Raw genomic sequence first — 27,383 nt, 5'->3', positions numbered from 1 at the left:
CCCCTTAATCCCAGAGAGGCTGTGCTGTCTGTGCCCCTGGGTACAAGGGCTGCTGTGGGACTCCGTGCCAGGAGTACATGGGCTCTTGGGCTGCTCACCCGTGCTCTGGTGGGGAAAAGGTGCACCCCATGGAGATATCCTTCCCCTGGAATTCACCCCAGGCACCAACCTGCTCTGCTGCCCTGTGAATAGGGACATACATTGGTCCTACAGAAATGCAAAAGTTTTGGTGACTGTGTGAAACCCAGATTGTTTTATGGCCTCAGTTTCAGCTCCTTGAGTACTCAGGTAGCAAATCTCAGAACTGCTGGGCATGCTGGATCTCTGGCATATCTGAGACAGGGTTAAATTCAGCCTTTATGCTGCATTTTCTCCAAACGTCATGGAGCTCTGGTTGTTCTTTGGCTTCTGTTTGGACAGACTTGGCAAATAAATATTTAATTGAAGTTGGCCTGCCCTGGTGGAATATAATTAGCTACGTATATTAACCATATGAAAACATAGAAAGACATGTTATATCAGAGACACAGTGTTTAACTGGGGAAAGGAAAAGAAGAACAAAGGAATGTGAGAAGCACTTCATGTTGGTGTCATCCTAGAAAGCAGTTTAATTTGCTCTTGTGAATTTTGATGACATTGGATTTGGTTCATAATATCATTAAGTCTAAAAAATGAGGGAAGATGGTGCTATTGTTTTAGTAAGTGGCCTTTTCTAAGTGCCCATTTCAGTATTTCAAATGTATATTAGAATAAATTGTCACTTTTGACAAGCCATAACTTGGATGAAATAGAAAATCTGAGTCTTGCTTGATCTTTACCAATCTGGCCATCACAGTAGTTTTGATTCTTTTTTGAACATGGATCCTCCTGTCACAAAGATAAGGTTAGAGTAACTGAAGTACAGGTAACTGAATTTCATTAACTTAACTTCTTTCTGTTTATCGGTTTCCTTTTTTTTTCTTTTTCCTGTTGCGTGGAAGAGAAGGGATTAGTTTAAACATCTCTATTAAATTCAATAAATTCTAGATACTCATGATTTGGTGTTGGAATAATATGATATTAAAGCACAGAAATCAAAGCAGTTAGTCTAGCATATTTTTAGAATGGGGAATTTCTTGGGATGACTGTTCAGAGACTATTGGTCTCTGTTACATCGTTTCCTCCTTCAGATAGTGTTCACAGAAATACAGCTTTAGGAGGATGAGATATAATTATGAAGAAAAGATGGCTGCTAACATCAGTGCACAATGTCTGTGCATCTGGAGGCAAGTCAAGTACCATATTTGATTTTTTAATATCATTTATGTGGATATTTTGGATAATTACTACAGGGAAATATAATCCTTTCTTACCTAGACCAGAAGAAGATGGCAATGAAGCCATATATCACTGGTGGAATCTGGCAGGTTTCACCCCTGTGAAACTATATTGTCCTCTTATGGTGTTGGCTCTGATTTAACATCTCTCCAGTGTTCCAAAAGAGTGTGGAAAAGCTGGCTCAACAACATGCAAAGCTGCACTACACTGTCAGGGTGTGAAGTAAATGGCACTGCTGAGATGTAGCAGGTGAGGAGTCAGAGAGTGCCTTTTTACTAGATGTATTCACAACCATTTCAGCACAACTAAATTCATTACTCACTTGAGATGGAGAATATAAAAAGCATTACAGAAATCCAAGCCAGCATAATTCGATTTTGGCACGGATTGCCAGGTTGGCCTGTTTCCAAAAAGAACAGACAAGTTAAATTGAGAAGAGGCAGTGCTGTGGTTATTAAATTAGCTTTAAATCAGCCCCACTCATTTACAGATCTCTGCTAGTGCTTGCAGGGAGGAATTTGCTAATCCCAGCATCACTGCTTCTGTCTGCTTGGGAGGGAAAAGCCGAGCAGCCCCCCCAGACCCACAGAGATAAGCTGCTAACTAACCAGCTGCCACTTCCCATCACAACTGCAGCACCAGCACTGCGCTGCTGAGCCTTGCCAAGTCCAAAATACTGGCTCTGCAAAGCATGGAGTCAGTGTCCACTGAGCAGAGTCTTCTGGTCTGTGAGAACATGCAGAATTGATGGAGAGAGGCATCCTGTTTATTGTACTATCATGCTTGATGCTGGCAGGGAATGGACTAAATTATCTCTGCAGCCTGTGTATTGACAAGGATGGGCTATTACTTGCATCTATGATTTATGGGAGCTGGCATAATACAGTATTGCATTTACACAGGATTTTGCTGTACTGACATGGAAGGAAGGAAGGAATTTTTATTGCATCAGTAGTAAAACATCAGCATAAACATTGAAGTGCTTCAGTGAAAAGTTTTGCTGTAGGTTTGATAATGCCATATCTACTTGTATTTGGTTCAGATGTGTAATGTTTCTCCAAAGACTTCTCTGTTAACATCTGTTAAAATGCTTCCATCAGATCATGCCCTTTGCAGCACTGAGAGCAGGAGGATGAGTGCTGTGGGAACAGAGACGTTCATATGCTTGCTGTGTTCCTCTGCTCCGGGGTTTTCTCGAGCTGTATTTTTGTCTCGTGTAAATGACCTTGCAGCTGCCAAGGAGAAGTTTTCCCCTGGAGTGTTAGAGCAGAATTCAGCAATGGCTCTGTGAGCATTGCTGGTGTCTGAAGAGCAAAGAGAGGGCAATGTGCAATAGCTTACTGCCTCCACTTGCACCCCAGCATCTGCAGAATATTAACTTTGAAGGGGATGTAGCTGCATTCACCCCAACCTTACTGGGATTTCCAGGGGGAAGAAGGAATGCATCTTCCTTCTGCTAGCCCCAGAAAAAAAGGTGGTTTCCACAGGCGTAGAAAACCTGCAAATGCTACACATTTTTATGGGATTTCCCCATATTTCAAGAGAAGTCCCAAAATTTCTGGGGTTTCCTGGCTCTTTCCTAGTCTTACGACTTCAGTAGGAAGGTGACTACTTATGTCATTTGTTTTCTTAATGTTTTTTTAGGAAATTCTGAAAACTGACATTCATGATGTTTCCAAGGATCATCTGACCAAGATTAAGATTTGTCTTGGCACATGTCTTGTTATGGAGAGCAGACATTTGATGATTTCAGTGGCAGATCTGTCCTACTAAGAGTTGAGATTGTTGTCTCTCAGTATCAGCTCTGGGAAGGGAGGGTTATCAGCGTAGTCAATGTCACAAATTTTCTGTAGAAAATGTTCATGTTTTAGGGAAACCACTACATAGGAAAATGCTTGTGTGAAGCACTGGTGGCTCATAAATGTCAGTGCATATATTTTTTTTATTTTGAGTTTTCTGGTAAATGGTTGCTATACAGTTTCCTACTGAAGGTAGTTTGTTTTCTGCTGAACTTGAACTGAGTGAACTTTGTTCAGGCCTAGGTATCATTACCAAAATCAGTGGTACAGTGGTGCACTGAGTGTGCACTGGTGTTTTCTCTTTATGCTTCCAACTCCTTGAAACATCTTTTTAAAGTAATATTTAATAAATAGATGCAATGACAGGTTTAATGACAAAAAGTCTGAAACTCCTGTCAAAAAGATACTGCAGTGTCTTAACAGAGTTTGGAAGGGAATGAGAGCAAGCTGTGTATGGTGACGTGGCCAAATGACCCCATGAAGTTCCTATGGGGAGCCACTGTCAGCAAAAGGCAGAGACACCTCCCTAAGGGTATGGCTGACACTGAGCCCAGGAGCTTCTTGAGCAGGGCTGGATATTTGTGTGTCAACTGGGGCAGGCCAGGGCCAAGTGCTGGCTTGGGACAGCTTAAGGTGATGTGGCTGGGTTATTATGAAGGCTTCTGTCCTGGTAGGGCTCCTTGTCTTAACTGGACATCACAAACCCTGAATCCAGTCCTGCCAGAGAATCTAAATCAAACATTAAAGTGGTTTTCTTTGATTTGTAAATGTTATGTGTTGATCTTGCCTCTCTTTTATAATCCTTTAATGTCTCAGCATCAGTAGATATGTTTGTGGCCTGTGAATGCTAAATAGTAATGACTTTTAGAAGTTTATTGCTCTTAAGTGTGCAAATGGAAGTGTGAGAATTAATAGATCAAGAAGAGAGGCAATAGACTGAACTGCTGAAGGAGCAGTTATAAATTTTTTTAATTGCCTTGCCAGACTTTGGTGGAGCTTTGATGCTTTAAGCAGGGAGTTGGAGTAGATGACCTGCAGAGGTCCTGAGTTGTTTTGTGATACTTGCAGCAGTTGTTCAGCAATTGAACAACTTTCTTAGAACATGTGTATTCCTGTGTTTTAATCTGTGTGGCTGTGTTACTGATACTTAATTAAGCTATTCATAGATGCTCTTGATGCCAAGGGGAGTCTTGGACTCAGTATAGAAGGGAAACAATATTCATAAAAGATCTTGAAATTACAGAATAAACAAGAACTTTCTAGGACAAAGTCGAAAGAGAGAGGTACTGTTATATTTGAATCATTATATGTATAATGGATCATACATTAATGAGATAGGTAAAATCATATATGAGGGACAATCTCATTGGAGAAAGTTGTTTTATGGAGATGTCAAAGCTTTATTTTTCAATGCACCTTGGTTTTGATTTAGGGAAGACAGAGGAAAATTTTATATCATTTTCAATAGCCCAATGAAAGAACAATGGATAAAATACTACTTATCTAATGACCTCTTTTGAATCAGACTAAGAGAGTAAATGTTTCTGCATTTGCTTTCCATAGTGTCCTTTTTCTCTCTCATCACTTTCATTTCCATCCCTTCTGGCAGTTCTCTTGCCCTTTCTCATTCACTCTTCCTGATGCTTACATCTTTGAATTGAGCCAATGTTCTCACTCTAGTACATGACTCTTCATTTGCTTAATGTATTTTAGCATGTCAGGCAGGCTTCTCTTTTTCTATTTTTGGGTTGTATTTCAAGACACTGTGACTTTACTTTTTCCTGTGGTGGTTTCTTACTTTAGTGCTGTTTCAGGCAATGGTAGTTCTGCTATGATGATACTAGTCCTGCTTTCTGACAAGAGAAACTGTGGAGGTGGATGCCAGATAGTTTATCCCAGGAGAATAACCTTGGATTATTACCAAGTAAAGCAATATGGTGGCTTTCGCAAGCTGCCAGCAGTTCAAAAGGGGAATTGTGTAAGACAGTGAAGAAAAGTAGGTTTCTTATTCTGAAAGACATTAGCTCAAAGTCCTATCTATGTTCAAGCTGTGTCCATCAATTTTCCTGATGTATTTATGGAGAAAGAGAGAGAGAATTCCTGACACTTCCAGGTAAGTTAACGTGGTGGTTTCAGTCTGTGTAATGAGCTGACAGATTGCTCTGGAGTTTTGAGGTGGAGAGTGGCTCTTACAAGTGGCCCAACTTCCTCTCTCCACTCTCATGCATGAGCTCAGATACAGCAAGCTGAGCAGAATGGAATGAAAGGAGAAGTTATTCATGCTTTGGTGTACAAAAGCAAAAATGCCACAGATCTCAGTTTATGAAGGGGGAGGGAAGCAAATTGTATGTAAAGAGATTACTTGATCTTTTCTTTTTTTCCACAGCAGGAAAAACCCAAATTCTTGGAGCCTTTGGATTATGAATCTGTTATCACAGAGATCGAAAAAAATATTGGGGACAGCCAGTTCAAGGATCTGATATTATTCCCTGATGATGACTTTTCAGTAAGTACAAGGCAAATATGTGTTGTTCCTTTGCTTAGGTTTGTGCTGTTCATTGATTTAATCTCCACTGCTCGAAGGAGAGCCAGAAATTGTCCAAGGCCTCTCCAAGGTATTTTTAACTCATGCATAATGCCATACTTCCCTCCCACCAAATTCACTTGGCTTTTGGAGTTTTTTTTTCTTTGTCATTTATATATGCATGACTTTACTGCTCAGGATTAGATAAAGTTTGAAGCCCTGATTGTTCCCAGATACAGATGTTCAGGAACCCACTAAACACATTATTCTATATTGTGTACTTGTCTGGCTGCTCAGCACAGTATTAGTTTGGCCAGTCTTAGAATCTCTCCATACTATTATAGTCTAATTTAATCTAATTTAACTCCTGATCCTGTTCTTTTTGGTGTATTTGGCCACTAGATGAAGTCTCTGGTGCTGAGGAAACTCTCATGGTGGAACACTGAGGAGCAGTGGATCCCTGACCCCACAGCCTCGGAGCTGCCTGACCTCATCCTGGGTTCTCCATTGCTTGTCCTAGCAAACTGCAGACACTGAGAGCCTGGGGGCCAGGGCGGCTCTCCAGGGGCAGTGCTGGGTGCTCAGCTCAGAAGGGTGCCTGGGGAGCTGTGTTGCCAGGCTCATTGGGCACATTGCCTCCATTGAACAGCAACTTCTGCAAAATCACCCCCTTTTTGTATAACATTTAGGTTTTGATGAATAGGCATTCTCTAATGCAAAGACGTTTCAATTTGTGACCAGTTGTAACTGCTGTGTGAGGGCCCTTCCCATCAGCTCATGGCACTGCTGCTGTCCTAGGAGGGCAGCTTAATCTAATAGACTGCTTTGTTTGGCTAAATGGCTCTATTTCCTTGGTGGCATTAACTGAGTTAATGTACTCATGGGATTGAGAGAAGCTAAACAGAAGAGATTTCCTCATTATTGTTAATTCCTTTATCCATTTTGCACATTTGTCAATTTATGAAATTGAAACCTAGCTTTACAAAGCTGACTAGGCATACTGTGTGCTGTCACTAGGCCCTTGAGCCATTTGATTTAGAGTAACTGAGCTCAAGTCTATAGAGCAAATCTCAATGAAAGAAGAATCTTGTCCTACTGCTGAAGACCTCTGGCAAGCATATTTTCATATCCTTATTTTCATTTTATTTTGAGCAGTCGTTGCCTGGATTTTTAGAAGCTAGTTCTATTTTTTTTCCTCTGTGTTGTGCTTTGCAGCTATTTGGCATAATCTATTTTAATTCAAGAAATAATAATAAAAAATAGATTAAGGCAGATGAGAGAGGTAGTTGCATGGTAGAGGTGTCTGCTCATAGAAGAGCAAAGGCCATGGTAGGTAGGGTCCATATCCTTGCCACAAACTTCTCTCATGTTTGTTATCTCCTGTTGAAGTCAGTGTCAGTGGCAAGCGCCTTTGTCACCTGACAGGACTGCAGGGCTTTTGTCCCAGACAGGTTTTCCAGTTGCAAAGTATCTATTTCCAGTCCTGATCCCTCCTGCTGCAATATTACCTGGGCACAAAAGTCTGGGTCAGCCATTTGAGTAGAAAGAGATCCATGTCTGACTGAATTAGGAGGTGCCCAGGCTGGCTCTGAGTGGGATTTAATGTGATAATGCCCAAGGAAATGGTGGCCAGCTCTGTTTGACTCCTAATGGTTACACTTGCTGCAGACTTCGTGTCTCAGTGTTGATACAGCCCCAGTTTGGGCTTGTGGGTGAGCACATCCTATGGGCAAAAGCCTCTTCAGAGTAAAACCCCAACCAAAAGAGTTGGCTGAAGTAGTGAACATAGGAGAAAATTTTGCTTTTAATAATGATTTCCTATTTTTGGATCTGTCATCTTCACCACATGCATCACTTATGGGTGAATTACTGTAGCTGTTTCATCTCAGATTTGTTTCTCTTTTTGACTTGCATTCAGGGAGAATGCTGTTATTCTCACATGACTTCGGTTGGTCATTTCCTGTTGGAATTTCAGGTTCAAAAATTTCCAACATCTTATGTGAAGTCTGTGGAACAGCAGAGAATTCTTTATATCAATCTGAGCCTAATAGACTGTATTCCTCCATTCCCTGCATCTCCACAGAAAGTGCAAGATATATACGTTACAGATGCCTTTTCTGGTTTTATTCCAGTTGGGGAAAATATATTTCACTTCTTTTGTAACTGTGCTTAATAACCCCTTAAAAAAATAAAAAATATTTGATTCACACTAGTTCCACTACTTGTTTTCCTAGCAATTCCTTCCTTATAACTCATTTCCCTGCCTAAGGTCCATTTTTCATTTCAGAAAAAGCATATCAGCTCAGCTTCGTTTTTCACCTGTTGCTGGATCCCATGAACAAATTTCCCTCCTGTGCTGTGAAATAATGGCCAGTGAAAATGTCTGCAGCAGTACATCAGTGCAGAGCTCACACTGTACTTCTTGGTGGTAGTGGGAGGGAGTTGATGGGCTTCCTGTTGTACCTATGAAAAGCTTGGTGATGACCCTGGTAGTTTTCATTCTCACCACTGGGTTGCTGTGCTTCCTTCACCTTCTGTTCCCCAAACCTGGCCACACTCTCCTTGACAACTGGAGCTGCTGCTCTCTGGGATTCCTATTTCTCACTTCTCCAGTGTGTTTGCCAGAAAGGAAGCCATGAAGGCAGTGTTACACCTTCCTTCATGTTGGTCTCACTCCCACTTTTAACTTTTGACATCTTAGTGTTACCTGCATTTGTTGTCATACATCTGTACTTCTGCTCCTAAGCACTGTCATACATCCAAACAAAGTACTTGCTGGATCCTTTCATAGGTATTTTTTTATCTTTTCTTCCATCCTTTGGAAATTTACCAAACACCCAGCAGTCTCTTTTCAAATCTCCAGGATGTGAAGTCTTGCTTAAAATCACTGCTGCTCTTCCTTACTGGCAAGGAGTGCTGGCAGGATCAGCACTCCTTTGCTGATAGGTTTTCTTGTGTGGAGGTTTAGTAACTAAATATGTTAATAATATGTTGGTAAATACAAGTTAATTGTATTTAAAAAGTAGATTAAAGTATTTAATAGTCACTTAAATTTATACGGTGTAAAAGCATGTTAAACTATCTGGGTCATGAAAATTTGTTCCTCCTTCTCTCTTATGACTTTCCTAAATCTGTTTGAAAAGCAGAACTCAGACTTCTTCTAAACTATTTGCATAAATATGGCTGAATGCCTGGTTTTCAACCTGCAACACGAACAATAATTCATTGCCTGAATTTAGGACAGGTGTAAGATGACAAAATCTTGCCTGCATAATGCAAAAGTTGTTGAAGTTCAGTCTGATGTGCTCCTGACTCTTTGGGCTTCTGAAAGCCCACCTGGGAGCCCCGTTCCCTCCAAGCATCACCGAGGCCCTGGAACAGGAGGGGCTGAGTTGTGAAATTGCTGCACTTGCCATCACTGCAGGCATAATTGTTTCCAGGCTTCTTTTTTTTAGCTCTAAACAAAAGCCAAAATCTCCCTGTTTTTCAGGTTGTGAAACCTCTGCTTTCTAGATGCTGTGCAGGGACAAAAGTTGTTCATTTGGATACAGAAGTTCATAGCAGAGCCAGATGCATCTGTAAGGGGAGGCAGCAAGACAAGGACACTGTCTCTTAACACAAAATGTATGTGCCATAGGGGCAGCTGGAATGCAGGCCTTGGAGCCTCCTTGGGAAATCCCCTGGAAACCTGACTGTTATTTCTAAATCAGAAGATTTACAATGGTGAAATCATGAGTTATTTCAAATACCACATGATTTAGCTCCCACTTTCCATGTGAGTATCTGTTCATTCCTAGAGGAGCAGAAATTGAGCCCATTACTGGCATGATTAATAGGGTTATGGGTATCCTTGACATGCAAGTTTGCCTGGGCTGGCAGAGCAGGACAGTGAGAGCCATCTGTACTCCTAGGGAGGCACTCCAACTGTAAACAGAGAGAGCTAATACAGTCAGCAAGGCAAGCTGTGGGCAAAGCATAGCTTCTCACCCTGAATGTCATTCAGGGAGTCATGGGGCAAAATCTATCCTTAAATGTGCTCTGTTCCTGCTTTCCTTGGTGGTGAGGTCTGTGCTGGGGCTGCAGCCTGTCAGGGAGCCCTGTACCACAGCAGCCTCTGCACTATGGTATTTGTAAAGCATAGCTGCATCCCAGCCTTCTTTTTTTTTTTTGATGGACTATGTCATTGCCTTTTTGGTAATGTTTGGTAAATTTGTTTACTTGGATGAAAGTGGGGCTGAGCAGCTTTTCATTAGAGAGCCTGAAGTTCAGCATTACCAGGGAGGAGCATGTCAGCCAGTTAGGTCTCTCTGAAGGGCAGCCTTTGCAGGAAGTAAATATCATTGTTGGTGCATCCCTCTAAAGATTTAACCACTGCCAACGTGCTCTCAGACTAAAAGCTGTTCAGAATAGATTGAGACTGAAAATGCTGGAAATGGCTAATGGAGTTTGAACTCCATTTTCAAATGCTAAATTCACCATGTCACTGGGAAGTAGTCACTGCCTGAAAACATTATTTCTGGTCAGTGTTTGAGAAGGAGCAGTATTAACTTCTGTGCATCACTGTAGAAGGTGAATGTGGCAAGAGAAGGTGCTTAGTGAAACTGCACCTTATAGCTCATCCAACACCCGAGGCCAACAGCTTATGCAAATGAGACAGGCTGGCAGTGCCAGAATTCATGGTTAGTTATGGGATATTTATATAAAATAAATTTAAAATAATTCAGATGAATTATAGACTTGAATGCTTTAGGCTGATACCTGCATTATTTGATTACCACAGTTTGCATGCACAAATGAGAGGGTAATTGGTCTCTGGATTGAACGAACAATTGCCATGATTGCCTAAACATTAGAAAATTAGGCTGAATTCACAGCATATTTATAAATACTGAATTCTCTAAATAAAATCTCTGATTTTTTGGATGACTGTTTCAGAAGCACATATTCTGTTGTTGAAATTTAGTTATTTTCTGAATAAAGCAGTTTTGGTGAATAACACCATGCCTGATCAGCCTTTAAGAGCATTTAACTTTGAAAGTAATCAGCTATGAACAGGAAGAGCCTTTGTGGCCAAGCTTTTGCAGCTAAGTGGTTAAACATAACCAGTTCTCAGAAGGGAAGTTCTTTGTAGTTTTAACACAAGTTTAAATATAACAATATGCAACATTTTCCATGTCCCAATTCTTTGTAAATAAACCTATGATATTCTTTGTCAAAGTCTACAAAGGCAACAAGCCTGGTGTTACCTGATTTCTTAGGTTTGAAGGGCTGTGGTTCTTTTCTTTCTTTCAAGTGCAGTCTTGTTGGGAAGGACAGTGTGGGAATGTACCATGGGCAGAACGGTGGGCTTGGGCTACCTGTCTTGTTCACTACAATGTTTTTAACAGGCTGTGTAAGGACAGGGAGACAAATGGCCCCACTAAGGCAAATATTAGCTCTCTCAGTCAGTGTGTTCATATCAGTTGTCAAGAAGTGTTGCATTAGGTAAAAAAACTGACTTGCTCTATGTCTTTCCTATTAAAAAGGTACTTGAAACTAATTTCTGTGCAGTATGTGGAGCAGGCAAGTTTTGCTGTGGGCAAGAAGAACAGGTCTCTGAAGCTTATTCACCACCCTGACAGGGTAACTGTGAGGTACAAGGTGCATTACATCTGCATTACAAGCTCCATATCAGGGGCCACAGGGGCACCCCAGGCTTTCCAGCTGTGCTCAGGGTTTGTGTCTTGTCATGACTACTTAAAAAACTTCACTGCTTAAAATGTCACATATGTGTGAAGTAAAAGGAATAAGGTGCCTTTCAGAGACTGAGAGTACTGCTGGGAAGCCCCTAAGCAACCAAGAATTCAGATATCTATTACTAAGCATGGCCTGAAAAGTCATACTCCTCTAGCTTCTGTCTCTTTTGCTCATAGACTCAATGATTGTGAAAATCAATTCATGCAGGCATTGGTGACACAGATGGTAGAGTCCAGAGTCCACATTTCAGGAAACTGTGCTCTGTTTGTTGGAACAGTGGGATTTTTTTCTCTTTCTGGTGTCTATGAGGCCCCCATCATTTTTGTGAGAGCCATGGTTTAATCATATTGTATCCTGAGCTCTCCAGATGAAGCAGAAGTTTGGGGAATCCCATGATGTTTCTGCCTGAGTGAGACATGCTTTTTTTTCATAACTACTCATGTGGAAAGTGATGAAGGGAAATCAGAGTGGTTCATATAAACTCTAAGGAAAAATGCAGTCAATAATATCCAGGCAGTTGTTGTGTAGAGTTTGGGTGCTTCAGTTTATGGAGAGAAAACATCACCTTTTATTCTGAGGGTGAGCCTATGGAGGAGAGCCTCCAGGGATGCAGGAGGCACTGCAAGCTGCTTCATGGAATTAGTACGTGGTGATTCTTCATACTAAACCAGTTGTATGCCTCAGGCCTTCCTCTGGAAACTGTGGATCTTTCTGTAATGCAAGAGAAAATGTGTTTGGGGGGCCAGATTTGTCTGGGTTTCAGTCCTTTGCTATCTTGAATGACAGGGTTACTCCATTGTAACTGAGAGCATACTGGACTGCTGGGCATTGATTTTGGTTGTTTTCTCCTCTTATGGCAGAGAAAATGAGTGGGACAGATCTGTAGGTTAATTGAAAACACTCCAAAGCTTCCTCTTGTGAGCCTTGTGCAAAGTGGCTGCCTTGGCCAGCCCCAGGGTCACAGAGGCACTGCTGGTGGCCCTGGCCTCTTGCTGGGAGCCAAGAGCAGCTTGGCTCCTTGTGGAGAACTTCAGGAGATCCACTTCTCTCTGTGGTTTCCTGCTCTGGGGCCTGACAAGACAGCTCAGCCAGCAGCTGCTTTCAGAAATAGGGCTTAATTTGTGGAGGCTGGAAGGGGCTGCAGGCGGTGTCCATGTCCTGCTGCCTGTGCCCACAGGTGGGAATGTCCCTCCAAGAGGCTGCTGCCTGGTTCTCCTTGCTTTGCAGCCATGGAGCTGTCCTGTGGCACTCGTTTTGCAGCTTCCTGGGGCCACTCTGCTCCTCTTGAGTCAAAGCTTTTAGTTCTGTCTACACATTCCTCCCCAAAAAGGCATGGGGTGGAGAAGGGAAGTGGAGGAAGCAAGTATCACTGTTGGATTTGGCACATATGTCTGGGAGAGGAGGATGTAAGGAAAATTTGACTTTTTTTTTATCAGAAACCTCAGACACTGAGGGAACTTTGCTTGGAACTGTTTTATTCCCAGAAATCTACTTGAACACTGTTCTTGCTCATAATTAATGCCTTAGCTGATAGTATTGAATGGTGTGTGTGGGCAGGAGCTGGGTTGCAGTTGTTGGTATGCATGTGTGTTGGCTGCACGACAAACTGAAAAATGCAAGCCATGATAGCAAGGTTCTTAACCTCTTCCTGAGACACAACTGCTCTTCTGTTTGGCTTTGACTAAATTGCTTTTTTTTTCTCTATTGTCAGATAGACACAATTTCACTGGAAATCAGGACACTGTATCCTTCTGTACCTGAAGATGCAGAACAAAAAGCAGAAAATTTATTTGTTAGAGAGGTGAGTATCTAATTTTAAATGCAATCAAGAGTCTGGGGGAGGTTTGCTATGTTTATAATTAACATCTTTTTTCTTTTAATATGCTTTAGGTGATTTGAATCGGGTTTGAATTTTGAAGGCCAGTAGGACGGGGGAGGGTTAACAGCGTGCCTGCAGTTGCCCACTATGAGATGTTTGTATCTAGAAAAAATGCAAATGCACTGAATTAGCCTGTCATTGTACGGTTTTCCAGCTGCATTCCCTGTCACCATTAGTCCACTGATATTGATGTTGGTATTTTTACATCACTGCTAATGATCATGATCTGCATGTGCTCTGCACTTTGAAAATATTGATGCCTTTCCAAAAATAGATAACCAATTGGCACTGGTTTAGACTCTTAGGTGTTATTACAAGGTATGTATCTCATTTGGAGGTGTACATATGAGGAGTAGGTGCAGTGTGAAGAGTGTTTAGGGGTTTATATTTATTGTCAGTATTTAGAGTCTGTTTGGCCTTACTATAACAGAAAGTTCAACAAGTTCTTCCTTGACAGTTAAAGGCCCACCAGGAGTGAAAAATTGCTCTACCTTTAAAAACCCCTACAGTTGTATTGTTTCCATACCTCATTTCAGATTGTAGGAGATTGCTCATCCTGCTGCCTCAGGAATATTTCGTGTTGTCACTGGTTTTATAATTTTGAAGGACCTTAGAGGAGCTGGTTGCACTGTTCAAAGGAATTTACTTTAGATGAACCCCTGAACATTCCCATCTTTCATTATGGATGTGCAAAATAGCTCACCATTTGCATTAACAAAGCAGGTTTATGAAACCAAATTTTTGGCCAGCTTTGAGAAGGAGTTAAATTCCAAGCACTTATGATTAGCCCATAATGTGATGGTTCTCAGCGTTTTTTCCACAGATTGGGATTTTTCACACCTTGCTTCTGGTCTGAAAAAGTATTTCATATGTGCTATAATTGCAAGGGAAAACTGTGAGGAAAAGTCAGTCACAGACAAGCACAGGGATTAGAAACCCTTAAGTCCAAAATTAGGCAGAAAAGTAGCTGTTGAATTGTATGCAATGTGACATTTTACAGGCTGGCCCTATTTCTTTTTAGCAGGTTTGAAAAGAGCAATAATAATTTACTGCCGGTTCAGATTGCCTGAAGTTTGCCATCTTTGTTAATCTGGCAGCAGTGTTAAAAGATAACATAGCTTGTGGAGTTATCTGCCTTCCCAGAAGCCTCACTGCCCTTTCAGCACTTTGGGGTCTGCTTTTTATTTCAAGGTTCCACAAGTTGCAAGGCCAGCACTGTGCCCATGGCTTTGCAGAGAAAGTGGAGGGTCTAAAAATGGAACACGGTGCCTGGGAATCGTTACAGCCGAGCACGCCAAGGGGATGCTAATGGCAACCTGGTAAAACACATATTGAGTGCATCTATTAGCTCTCTCTGCACTGCCAGGGAGCCAAGGGGAGGGGGACAGGGGAGCAAAGCAGTGGAAAAAACACTAAGGCTGTGCATGGAAGAGTAGCAGGGTAGAGACTCTGTTTAAAGTAGTAATGCATGTGTTCCAATTTGCCACAAAGCCAGAAATTATGCATATATACACAATAAATTAAACTCTGTGAAGGGGATGGTTTCCAGTCCAAAATTAGGCAAAACTGAGCACAGGGTTCTGTGAAGATCTGTGGTGATTGTCCCCTGCAGCAATTGCAGAGGTGTTCCTGCCCTAGCTGCAGCCTGTTGTGTTCATGGCAGGTGTTCAGCACTTTGGGATAGTTGTACACGAGTGGAGTTGGTGGCCTTCATCTCTGTCTGGGAACTGTGGAAAAGCCAACTCTTCACTCACTGAAGGAGTCTTGCTTCAAATACAGCACAGTATGAGCAGTGAAGGTGTCCATCTTGACTGACTGTTGGTCACCTGGACTAAATGCCTAATTCCTGATGAGACTCTAGGGAATGTCCAGTTCCACATGCTGAAGCCGTTTTGGTATCAGCTGTCTCTGGCTGCTCACTGTTGCAGTACTTCAACAAGCTGAGACAAAGACAGGAGCAAGTTGGTGAGCTCTGAAAGAGGGGTCTGTTCTTGGAGGGAAAACCAATTTCCTTTGTGTGGTGCAGTGTGAGGACATGGTGCTGAAACTGTTGAAGATCTCAGATCCATGATCTCTGGTCTCCTTCTTCTGGGTGCTTGGTGGTGTTCAAATGGCCTTGTCTACAAGACAAGGTCATTTGTAAAGGGTTGTCAGAAGTCTGTGATAATGCCTTAACATCCTGTCTGTCTCTTCCTGGCTGTGTGTTTCTCACTGGTGGCAGTAGGAAAGCTTTTCCTCCACTTCTAGCCCTTACATTGCTGTAGCCCTTCAAGGATGAGGGGCTTTTTTCCCCCAGCCCTCACCAAAATCCATACAGAGACAGGGCATTTGATCAGATTTCCCTTCCTCAAGCAACCATAAACATTACTTAGAGGCACACCAAGAGGACTCAATTGCCTGGGCAGTATCAGTTTATGGATCCAGAAGAGCTGACAGGACAGATGGCGACAGATGAGGCTGATGTTGCTGAGGAAAGCTTTCAATATCAATGGCATTTGATGCTGTCCACCTGTAGTGGAGGGTTTCTGCCTCTGGTTCTCTATTGAGTTCTCTTAACACTGCTTTTGCATTCCTCAGGAACTCAAATCTTTCCCTGTGATATTGAAATGTTATTGCAATGGGTGAGGCAGAAGAATTGACTTTAAATAAGATGTCTGACCACCTGTGTTTTGCTGAAACTGCAAAATGAAAATCTAAAACAAAATAAAACCAAGGCAAATAAATAATCCCTTAATAAGTATCTTATGCCTGCAAAGAGAATAAATATTTCGCATTCTATGATTGATTACTATCTGAGTCCCTTTCTTCATTTATACCTCCTAAGTATTAGCTTTATTTTAAAGTTCATACTTTGTGAATTGATTATTCCTATAGCTGTAGTTGTATTAGGATATTTTCCTTCTGGATTTTTCCACCTTAACTTTTCTTAGGCAGGAGCAGCCTGAGGAACTAAATCAGGTTCCAAGAAAGGATAAGTTTCCAGAAACTTTTAAAGCCAGAATAAAATTATCTTCAGTGGTTTGTTGTTTTAAGTATTCCTGACTTCCTTTATCATGCTGCTTCCTTCCAAATTCTGAATTTTCTCATTCCTCACAGAGTTTGTTGCACGTCTGCTGCATTAATGCCAGTCAGCATTGTCCTCATGGTCCATAATTTTGGCAAAAAGAAACATTCACTTCACTAGAAACAAAAATAAATTCTTCCTTATAGATAATTAAAACATTCCTAATATCACCTTTCCTAAGGCTGTATCCTGAATATGCAGATCAAATGGGAATGCTTGGGATTTTCCCCACATTTCATTTGGAAATATAAGGAAATACTGAACTTTGCTTTTCAAAGTTACATTTAGTTTGAGGAACTTAAACTACCTACTTGTAATGTGTTGAATCCCATATTGGTTTGGCTCAAGTCAGTATTTTCAAGAAGAATGCAGGCGTGGGCACACAAATACATCCTGTTTGTGTGTGTGTATCTATAGGAATAAAATTCTAGGTATATGTAAAGAAAAAATGCAGAAAGTAAATATTAGTTATCAGCTCTCCTTTAAGAAATGAGTTCAAGTCAGGTGATCCTGCCACAAAAAAAAGGTGCTATGTGGATGAGTTTTACAAAACACGTTTGCAGAGAGGGGCTGTCCCCATGAATGAGGAGAGGTGTAGGAGCTGTGCAGGGGCAGAAGGAGGGATCTTCCTGCATGAGAAAGAAATGAAAATGAAATAACAGTGTAGGAAAATTGCAATTTTATTCAGTGAATGATGTAGTTAATTTTGTCTGTGATAATACAGTGTTCATGTGGGCGTCTCTGAACTTTCCTGTTGAGGTTTTCTAGATACACATGAGGGAGTTGTCACTTGTAGTAAGCTTACAAAACCCTTGCTACTCATCTGAGGGAGTTTTTATTTGAGGTATTGCAGGCTGGGTTTTTACAGGATCTGTAAGTAATTATGAAACATGGGTTTTATTAATCACAATGTGAAAAAGCCACAGCCTCCTGTATAACTCCTGAAAACGGTGGTGTGCCCGTAGTGTTGATTTCAGAGCCTTTTTAATTTGCAGACCAATCTGCATTGTTCTTACCTTTTTCCCAGACTAAAATGGGAGCTCCTGTTGACAATGACACTCAGAGAGTTTTGCCATTCATCACAGTGTAATTTTCCCCATCTTCAAAATCTAAGGTTTTTTAGTGCACGAAAGAGCTGTAGTGTCAGGGCTAGACATAGATTATTAAAGGCTAGTGAGTCTTTTGATAGCACAGAAGATAAATACTTGTTAAAATGTTTGGTACTTTAAAACAATAGTGTGTTTCAATGTTTTGGCTTGTTACTTGCCTGTGTCACTGGACTTTGTGTGAACTGTTATTTTGGGAAGTTTTGAGAGCTCAGAATGAAGGTCCAGGTTGGCAGCAGCCGCTGGTGATGCTGCCATGCTCACTGGGCTGCATTTCACTCAGGGTGATCTCAGCTCCTTCCACCTCCCAAATCCCCACACATTTCCTTCCTTCGGTGTTGCTGCGGAGGTCAGAGGATGGAGGGGAGGCTCTGTGAGCGGGGCTGTGCACGTCATGGCAGAGCACAGAGCCTCCTCTGCAGCTTTCTCTGCAGCGCCACAGCCAGCTCTGAACGTCCTGGCTTTCTGTGCCAGGCTCCTGCACGGGCCTGCCCGGCCCTGTTCCACCTCAGGGACAGCCACTCTGCCAGGCTGGGGGACAGAGTTTCTCTGTGCATGCAGTTCCTCTTGTACCCCTAATGACTTCTATTGTACGTCCATCTCTATTTCTGAAGTCCACATACTAGTGCTGCCTCAGAGAGAATATAAGCAGGGAAGTTGTTTCCTTTTTGTTTCCCTCACTTCCCCCTTTTTTTTTTTTTTTTTTTCTTTTTGTTTATTTGGGTTTTTTTGTGAATTGGCTGGTTGGGTTGAGTTTTTTTTCCCTTCCAAAGGTTCCTTTCCATTGCTGGGTAAATCTTAAATGTCTTTTTCGCTGTGGTAGCCATCATGCTGTCATCACCAGAACCAGAGATAAGAAGTTACACGTGGAAAAAGTCTGGATTGTCTGTCCCTGCAAGGAAAAATTAGGCCATCTGGACAAAAAGACAAAAAAAAAAAAAAGAAAAATTTAAAAAACAAAGGAAAGACCTTAGTTTGATAGGGCCCCTGGGAATGGGCTGTGCTGCCTGCCTGGTTAGCAGAGCAGCAGAAAGTTCATGCAAACATGTGCCAAGCCTCCCACATCCCAAAACTTCCATTTCTCCGTCTGTATTTTTCCTCCCCCACAGTTCACTTGAGCTCAACAGCCCCTGCATTGGTGCCTCTGTTCTTTGCCAGGAATTATCCAGCTCTAGCCTCTTCTTGAAATCTCTGCCTCTATAAAGGTTTCACTTGCTCCTCAAATCAGGTTTGCAGGTATTGTTCCTCATTGCTAAAACTTAATTTCCAGTAGCAATTTCCAATTTTAAAAAAATCATTCTAAGTCAGTACAGTAAGCAGAAGTATTTAATTTTCAGTTGGGATATTCTGAAGAGAAAATCTTTTTTTGGAGTTACTATTTAAGTTAGCTCTAGTTTGCCCACAGAAGCTAGCTCAGAACAGTGGTAGCTGTTCCACTGGGTTGGCTTGTCTTTTGTGGATTTATTGAGTGATACTTGAATGTGCTGCTTTGTCCCCTTTGATTTTTATTTTGATTAGCTTTTTCTTGGAGGAGCACAATAAACCTTTATAGTTACAAGCTAAAACACTGTGGCCTGCTTTATATGTTTTTCACAACTGCTTTTTTGAACACACCAGCCTATAATGTTTGCAATAAAAGCTGACATTGAGAGCTCTCTGTGGGCTTTAAATGCATCTGTTAAATAAAATACTTAGCAATGAAAGTACCACAGGGGAAAAGTGCTCCTTTCTGTAGAAGGTTCCCTTGGTTTACATTTGCCAGGGAGAAGGGGAATGATGTGTGAATTGGAGGTTCTGGGCTCACCCTCACAATGCTCTGTGAGCTCCTCCTTGGCTTGTGTAGAATAGAGAATATGTGTCTCTTGTAAGATATTCTTATAGCCTAGGTGACTGTCACACACATTTAACACAAATACAAGAGTGACCAAGTTGTTTTATGAAGAACCATAAAACAGAAAGTTGGGTGTGAGGTGTTTTTTTTAATTATCTCTACATTTAGAGGCCAAGTGCAATCAGTGCTGGAGTGGTTTTCAGGGGTAGCTTTGAACCTGACCCTGGCAAGTGCAGAGAGAGTCAGTTATAATGTGGAATATTATCCTCATTCTTGGAGAATATGGCATTGTATTGTCTAATGGTCTCACTTTATTCTGCATCCTGTAAAATAATGAGGTCTTGTGTCAGATGAGAAGGTAGATAGTGGATCCACCTGGAATGTGTTTACTGCCTTTGGTTGTGCTGAACTGCCAGGGAGGGAAGCGCCTGTAAATGTGCACTCACTTCCTGGCCACCTTTTCCACATTCTAAACCAAATAGAGCTGTCACAGAAGACTCTGATTACAAAGAAGATTGCTTCCTAAAATCATTTATGGCTACATACTTTGCCTATTTTGCACAAGATTTAGAAAAATAGATCTGTTTAGCCAGTGCTGAGTAATCGAGACAGCCCATCTGAGGTTTGCTCCAGCAGCCTGATAATCCCCTCTCTGTCCCTCTGAGGCAGAGCCCTGTGCAAGCAGCGACTCCCATGGGCACTTCAGGAGGAGCTGGGAATGAAGAGAGGGAATACTCCCCATTGAAGCAGTCAGCCTTTTTATACTCGTTTATAATTGTCCTTTTAGTCTCTTTCCTTCTACTTTCCCTGCACAGCTTTTGGTATTTAGGCACCTTTGATCCATTTGTTATTCCATTCTGTTTGACGCTTGGAGTCTCATGCCTTTCTGTGAGACTGTCTTTACTGTTCCCACCTCAGATTCCTTTCAGTCCTGCTGCTTCTTCCTCTACTGTAGATCCCCACTCTTTTCCTTCCTGATGTGCCTCCTTTTCCCTGTGGTCTTGGGCAGCAACTTCTACTGTTGGGTTCTAGGCTTGATCCCTCTCTTTCTTCCTTTCCATCCCAGGTGGGCTGGCACAAATCTTCAGGTGGAGTGTGGGGAGAAAACAATACAATACTGTGGTGAAATCTTCAGCATACTGTACAAATATCAGTTTGCAATTTACACTCTGTATGAGGAATCACTGGAAATTCTGACACAGTGTCATTTTGCTTGTAGATGTGCACCTTAGCAATAACTGTACCTATTTCATGCATCTTATTGCCTTTCAAAATGTCATGTTGTGTTTAACTGCATTGATAAAAGTTCTGCATCAAATACATTGCACAGATATTCTGATCTATTTGACAGCGCAGCCAAGCCCTTCTGTGTAGTTCAGGTTTGGCTTCCTTATTTAAGGGAGATTGATGTATTAAGAACAATTTTTAAAGGTGGATGCACAACCAGCAAGAAAACTTTTAGACAGTGAAAACTGCATGATGGCATGACTGAGCAAATTCAGTGTGGAAGGGAAAATGAGACTGGTGAAAAATTATAATCCTTTTAATATATTCCTGAATGTGATTAAGAGGTTAAAGATCAATCCTAAGGGCAGAATAACAAGTAAAGCACTCGTGCTGCAACAAGGGAGAAAAAAAGAATAAGGGAAATGTATTTACAGTGGAAGGCTTAGGTAATGAAACAGGATGCAAACAAAAAATATGTAATCAATGTCTATGAAGGAAGTCAGGCCTAAACTAGATCGTGTCTTTTGAGGCAGTAACTATATAATTTAATGATGCTTCCTAGAAAGCAGATGAGAATCAGTAAAGCATGTTAAATTGCTATCAGCTCCCTACTCCATCTTGTGTGATTCAGTGCATTTGATTTTAAAGGGAAATTGTGCTTCAAAGTATGGAAACATATGACTCTGGCTTTCCCTTAAGAACTGAGCACCCAGTTCTAAAAGGGAAGACTATGTTCTCTAACATGTGGGCTGCCCAGAACTTTATCAGTTCTTTAGCGTTCTTGAGTCTAAACCCTTGCAGTAATTCTATGTTACTGTTTGTGTTTCTTCTGTTTAGGCTTGTAAATACTACAGTTCCCACTGGCATGTTGTGAACTACAAATATGAATCCTATTCAGAAGACTTTCGACACTTACCACAGTAAGAGCTCACATAAGTTCCCTTTTTTTATTCTTTTTTTCCCCTTAAGCTTGTGTTATTTGCTAAGCTTTGTCCATATTTGCACTTTGCTTTGTCTTCTAAGCTGTGCTTGTTTTACCGTATTTTTAGTGCCTTGCATTTTTAAAAAGGGGAAGCAAAGGTCCTTCATAAAAGTTCAAGACTCTGCAGAATTCACTGGTATCAACAAACTCCATTAGTGCTGATTCAAATCCTTACAAGTGTATTTGCGTTTTCAGAGCACAGTTGATACAGGAGAAGTGGCTTTTCCTTAATAATGCATAAATGTCACTCACCTTTCACTGGGATTCATTCTCCTTTTAGTTCCCCTGTGGAACAGAGAGTAGGATTTCAGTGCTTTATGGCTGCATTGTACAGCAGAGATGGGTGCACTGATGGTACAAGGCAGTGGAAGTGTGCCAGTGTCAGGGCAAGGGGCATTTCTCCTGTGCTTGGAGGCACATGAACATGAAAATCACTGGAAAAGTGCTGGGAGGAGCAGGAACAAGTTCCTTGACTTGAGTGGAAAGAAACAAAGAATCTGGTGCTCATTGCTACGTGCATGAGTTTCTGCCCATACTCTTGTTTCTGGAAGGTTTGTGTCCTGCCCCTGAGGAAGGTTTTAGAGAGTAGTTACCAAAATCACCAAGTGCCAGAATGAGCTGTTTTACTGCCTCCTCTCATGGAGTTTGTCATTAAAATTAACTGTATGAAAAAGGTTTTTACCTGCACATAAGACAGGAATGCATGAGTGCTCCAAGCTTGGGTTGGATGGAAACCGGTACTAACTTCATTGCTGCAAGAACTGAAAAAACTCATAAAATCGAGTCTTATGGCCCAGTTAGATGCTGTGTTCAGAAGGTTTTGCACTGCAAACCTTCCTTTAGACCTGCATTTGCTCTTGTAGGTTGGCATTTTTATGAACAGCGTACATGGTAGTACAAAAGGCCATTAAGAGCAGTTTTGCTAATCAGAGATTATAAAAACACCCTTTCTTAAATACCCAGCCTGCTGATTGGTTTAGAAAATTAATGCATTTAGTGCTCAAGAGAAATGGTTGTAGCACAGCAGTTTTCCATTTAACCTTAAATGTCTTCACACTTATGAAATATGCATGGGGCAGATGTGGGTGCATTACTATGCACAAAAGTACATTTTAGCTGATTACATACATCCCCTTCTGCAAAGGATATTTTAGTGTGGTGCTAAATGGGATTTGCTTTCATGGGTTCATGCTCCAGGGGTACCAGGGCTGTCTTACATCTTACTTTTTCCCCCTGCTAGCACATACATTGTACTGATGATTATACTGACACCAGATCTTGTGTCTTGTATCTCTTAGGGAAGGTTTGGGTGCCACACTTGTTGATATTTCAGACACAAAGTTATAGCAGGGCTTGTCTGCATTTTGTTTGCTGGAAACCTCCATGGCTTTTGAGCTTAACTTACCTCTAACAGATCTGGTTTGAGATCCACCTCATTTCATATTGTTACCAGCCTTTTCTGCCTTGATTTGCATGTGCATGTTACAAAGTTTGGTGTTTTAGACTATTTTTCAAGAAAAATAAAGAGACTTGATATGTTCTGGTCACTATACTGTACCTCACTGTTGATAGTTCTGGATCTCTTTACCACTTTTTACTGGTTTTTGTTTGATTTGAGGAAACCTGCTGTCATACTTTCAGAAATCTGAACATATTCTTGTGTCAACCCCCTTATAGGAAGTCATTGTATTGGGGATCACTGGATGAGTGTTAAGTGTTTAGCTTTACATTGTGGGAAAGCAATATCATTTACGATACCAGTTATAACTGTGGCTGAAGTAATTCCCTTCACTGAGGGTGTGCTGAACTTCCCTGTGGGCTTTTCCATGCATAAACAAGTATATTGGGACTCAGCGGCTTTCAGCAGTGCTGAAGGACTTCATTTCATGTGTTTGAGGCTGTGCTGGGTCACACACTCGTGCAACACCTCGAGTAATGGCTGCAGGGTGTAGCAGATTTTTGTCAGAGTTGTTTTTTCTGGATGCTGCCCCTTTCTGATTGGAAGCAGCTGCTGTGTGATGCTGAGGGCAGGCAGTGAGTGCTCAGCATGTCCTCTGCAGCCCTGCTGTGGCGCCAGGACAGAGCTCAGCGCCGTGTGCATGACAGGATCAAAATATTTAGCAATTGCTTTGGTTTTTCTCTGAGTGTGTTCCTCCTTGGAGGTTTTTCTCAGCTCTTTCTAACCCCTTAAATTCCTCTCTGTGAGCTCTCACTACCTCTTTTACACCATGTTTTATGCTGTGTACTGGTGTGTTCTTGCTTTTTGAGCAAGTGAATGGGTGGGAAAAGATCAGGGGTTGCTCAGTGTGTGCTGTGCTGACTGCCTGGGAACAGAAAGAGTCATTAGCAAAATTTTTGCTGCTGTTTATAGGAAACCTGGAACACTTGGTAGATATTTCAGGTCTGGTACCTCTTTTTTGTAAAAGAATTTTTAACAGCTGCCCTTGGTTGCTTTGGAAAACTGTCAATGGGTTTCCATCACAAATATCCTGATTATTAAAACTTTACAGATATCAAAAATGCCAGTGGATTGTAAATGTTGTTTTATTCAAAACATTGATCCATTTTTTGCAGTAAATAAACTGCAAAACTGGAACAAACCAAAGAGGGAATGAAACACTGTTGTGTTCTCTGTGCACTTGTGATGATATGGGCTCTTCATGGGAACACTGGTTTTGAAATGGAGAAAATGAAAGGAGATAGATATTGCTCATTACTCTGATCTTCCTTATCTGTAATTTATGTATGAATGAATAAAAATGAAAAAGGTCAAAGTTATCTTTTCTCTTTTTTAACTTTTTTTTTACTCTTTAGAAGTCAGTCCTCCTAATACATAATCACTTTTAGCATGAAAACTTTTTTAGGTTTTCATATCGCAACTGAAGGTTTTCAAGATGAGGTTTTTAATTTTTAGGAATTTGAAAACAGTACTGGATTTTTTCAGGGCACTGAAAAATCTATATTTTTCCATTTAAAAATACCCTTGAATTTTTTTTTTGTGAGTATTTGGCTGTTACTGTTTAATTCTGCAAAATGAGAAGTACTCTGGGCCTAAGTACAATTATTTATATGCTTAAAATTAAGCAAATGCTTAAGTGCTTTGCTTTTTCATGTTCAGTTGTGGGTTTGAGTGTACAGTATAAGGAACTTAAATGGCATCACATCAAAAAGACATCTGTGCATTGTGAAAAATTGCTTGAAGGCTGTGGTCGTCATATTGAACAGAAAAAAAAAAATCTTGAAATCATGAAGTGATATAGAAGCTTTAAGACAAAAGTTCTAATGGTCTTGGTTAAGAAATCTATTGAAGAGCTCAGTCTCCTTCCTTTGCCAGCCTTGAATGGGATCTCTCTTTGGAAATTGTTTGGGGTTTGTTGCCTGTTGTGGTGGAAGAGCTGCAAAGAGACCAAAAATTGGTATTTTGTCATTTGTGTAGAACTGTTACAGCTTCAGAGTCTTGGGAAAAACATGTGGCTTAGGAAAAAATGTATTTTAAAAATGTCATGGTTTTAAAGGAGACAATAGGATCACAGCAAAAGGTGTACTGATATTGCAGTGAGGGCTCATTATGGTTACCTCCCTGAAATAGCAGGTACATTATTTGTTTTTAATAAATAAATGCATTTTTCCCCCTGCCAGAAGTGAATGTAGACCAGAGAAACTGCCATCACATTCCTTTGAAATCGATCATGAAGATGTGGATAAGGATGAAGTATGTATTCTGGTTTTGGCATGGGTTGTTTTTTCTACTGGGAAAGTTATTTATTATTTTAATATCAAATAAAGAGTTATAATGGAGGGTCATTGTCTCCTATAATATATTTCATACTTTAAATAGCTCTGAGATTAGTGGATCAGCTTTGTCTTATGTCATCATGGGAGGGCTATTAATAATGTCTTATTTCAAAAGGAATGAAAGAGTGATTAGTTGTTATCAAGCAGATATTCACACATTACAGTTTTTGTCTTGAAATTCAGAAAAAAAGTCTGTGCAATTTTAACCTTCTCTTCCCTATAGGACACAACATCCCACTCATCATCTAAAGGTGGTGGTGGTGGTGGTGGAGGAGGATTGGCAGCAGGAGTTTACAAGTCTGGATGGCTTTATAAAGGGAATTTCAACAGCACTGTCAACAACAGCATTACTGTTCGGGTAAGGAAACAACATTATTCTTTCTTATTTCCATTTGCATTTATTTTCCCCACAGAGGCACACTTTTTGCCATTGTCACTTTGCTGTTTATATCTCAGGATTGATTACATTGTTTATATCTCAGGTTTGATTACATTGCTTTAAATGATAATAAAGTAATAATTCATTTGCCTGCAAAATAGTGATTGAAATGCAGTCAGGAGTTACTTGTTATTTGAACCCTGTGAATAAAGTACCAGTGAAAATAATTTGCAGTACAACAATTTTCACGCTTCTTCTTTCCCACCCCTGCAGTCATTCAAAAAGCGCTACTTCCAGCTGACCCAATTGTCAGATAACTCATATATTATGAATTTTTATAAAGATGAAAAAATATCAAAGGAGCCAAAGGGATGTATTTTTTTGGATTCTTGTACAGGAGTTGTACAGGTAAGTTCCAGTTTATTTCATTGCAGTGTTTTGGGTGTAGGATGCATTTAAAGAGGCAAGTGGAAGAACATGTTCATTAGCAGAATAATGGTCTCATTAGCAGTTTCAGGAAATGAAAGCACCAATGGTTTTGCTCTTTAATTTGCTGCAGACTGACACATTACAAAAAAGCACAGCTGAATTATGGTATCAGACCATGCACACACTTTGTCCATGGCAAACGTGAGAAAAAAATACTGTGAAATATTTGGGAGGGGGTTTCTCTGAAATTATTTTCTGAGATGTCAGATTTTACCTCATGCTTTCTAAGAGCATGCTTGCTTGTTGTGGGGTAAAGAAATTCAGGTTACAAAGCACTACCTTTTGGGCAAGTGTGAAATTAATCTTGTATCCTGAGCCTCCTTGAAGGTCATCACTTTTGGGTATGATAGAGTGTCTTAATGGCATCAGGTAGGACAGAACCTTATTGTTTGTTATCCAGAAATGTCTAAATCAATCTTTTTTTTCTTATTGTTACCCTTAGGCTGTGTTCTTAGCTTTTTTCTCCTATTTTGTTCTTCCTTTCCTCTCATTCTAATAATATATTTCTCTCTTTTCTTTTACTTCATTCTAAACCAAGATGTTACCTTGAATGGTATGTGACTATTGACTGATCTAGCCCAATGTGAATAGTCAGTGAGTAAGGAGCAATAGCTTTTATTTAATCCATACTTTATAACTTAACCAGTAAAGATTGCTAACAGTACTGGGCAGGCTGATTTGAGGATTACTTTGAAAGAAACCTTTCAGGTAACACAAAGGCCCGTGGTAAAAAAGAGACTTTGTTGGTTGTGATGGCCCTCCTTTACCTCTAAACCCCTTTGGAGCAAGAAAAGTGATCATTTCCCAGTGATTCACCTGGGGACAAGTACTTGCTGGCAGTCCCCGGCTCTGTGGGCAGTGGCCACTGTCCCAGTGCTGTTCAGAGGGGTGTTTGTTTTTCCAAACAGGGAAGGGAGAGGATGGAGATAAGCCTGTAGGACAGCGATGTTTGCCAGTGTCAGTGCATTGGCTTGAGAGACGCTCACAGGTAGCCTGGAAGTGTAGCAGAAGCCATGGAAGAGATTCCTAGAGAGAAATCCTGGTGGGAAATTGATGCTGGCTCCTGCCTGCAGCAGGGGCTTTCTGTAGGCTGGGTCTCAGCCAGAGCTCAGCCCTGTAGGGTCTTGTTGTGCACATATTTAATGCTGCCCCAGAGGGTGCCCTTTCTGCTGTGCTGCTTCTCATGACACTCCAGGATAGCAGAAATGTCTTGACTGCAAGATTTCTGCCCTTTTTTACTAACTTCTGACAAAAA

General features: G+C 41.0%; 1 protein-coding gene across 11 annotated transcripts in view; it reads left to right on the top strand.

Annotated features, from left to right (window-relative positions):
* Positions 1-27,383, top strand: part of DOCK10 (dedicator of cytokinesis 10) — a 141,238-nt gene that overhangs the window by 49,453 nt on the left and 64,402 nt on the right. For 8 of the 11 annotated variants that reach the window (XM_074547070.1, XM_074547072.1, XM_074547071.1 and 5 more), the window contains exons 2-7: positions 5,503-5,622; positions 13,088-13,177; positions 21,321-21,403; positions 25,105-25,177; positions 25,484-25,618; positions 25,913-26,047. In XM_074547070.1, coding sequence (XP_074403171.1) covers positions 5,503-5,622; positions 13,088-13,177; positions 21,321-21,403; positions 25,105-25,177; positions 25,484-25,618; positions 25,913-26,047 — 636 coding nt within the window. The remainder of the gene's footprint in view (positions 1-5,502; positions 5,623-13,087; positions 13,178-21,320; positions 21,404-25,104; positions 25,178-25,483; positions 25,619-25,912; positions 26,048-27,383) is intronic. The other 3 variants (XM_074547069.1, XM_074547074.1, XM_074547075.1) reach the window with 1 other exon arrangement.

Source organism: Zonotrichia albicollis, chromosome 9 (assembly GCF_047830755.1).
Source record: "Zonotrichia albicollis isolate bZonAlb1 chromosome 9, bZonAlb1.hap1, whole genome shotgun sequence".
NCBI classification, from domain to species: domain Eukaryota; kingdom Metazoa; phylum Chordata; class Aves; order Passeriformes; family Passerellidae; genus Zonotrichia; species Zonotrichia albicollis.
The sequence above is the reverse complement of the archived record's forward strand: the minus strand, read 5'-3'. Positions and strand labels throughout refer to the sequence as shown.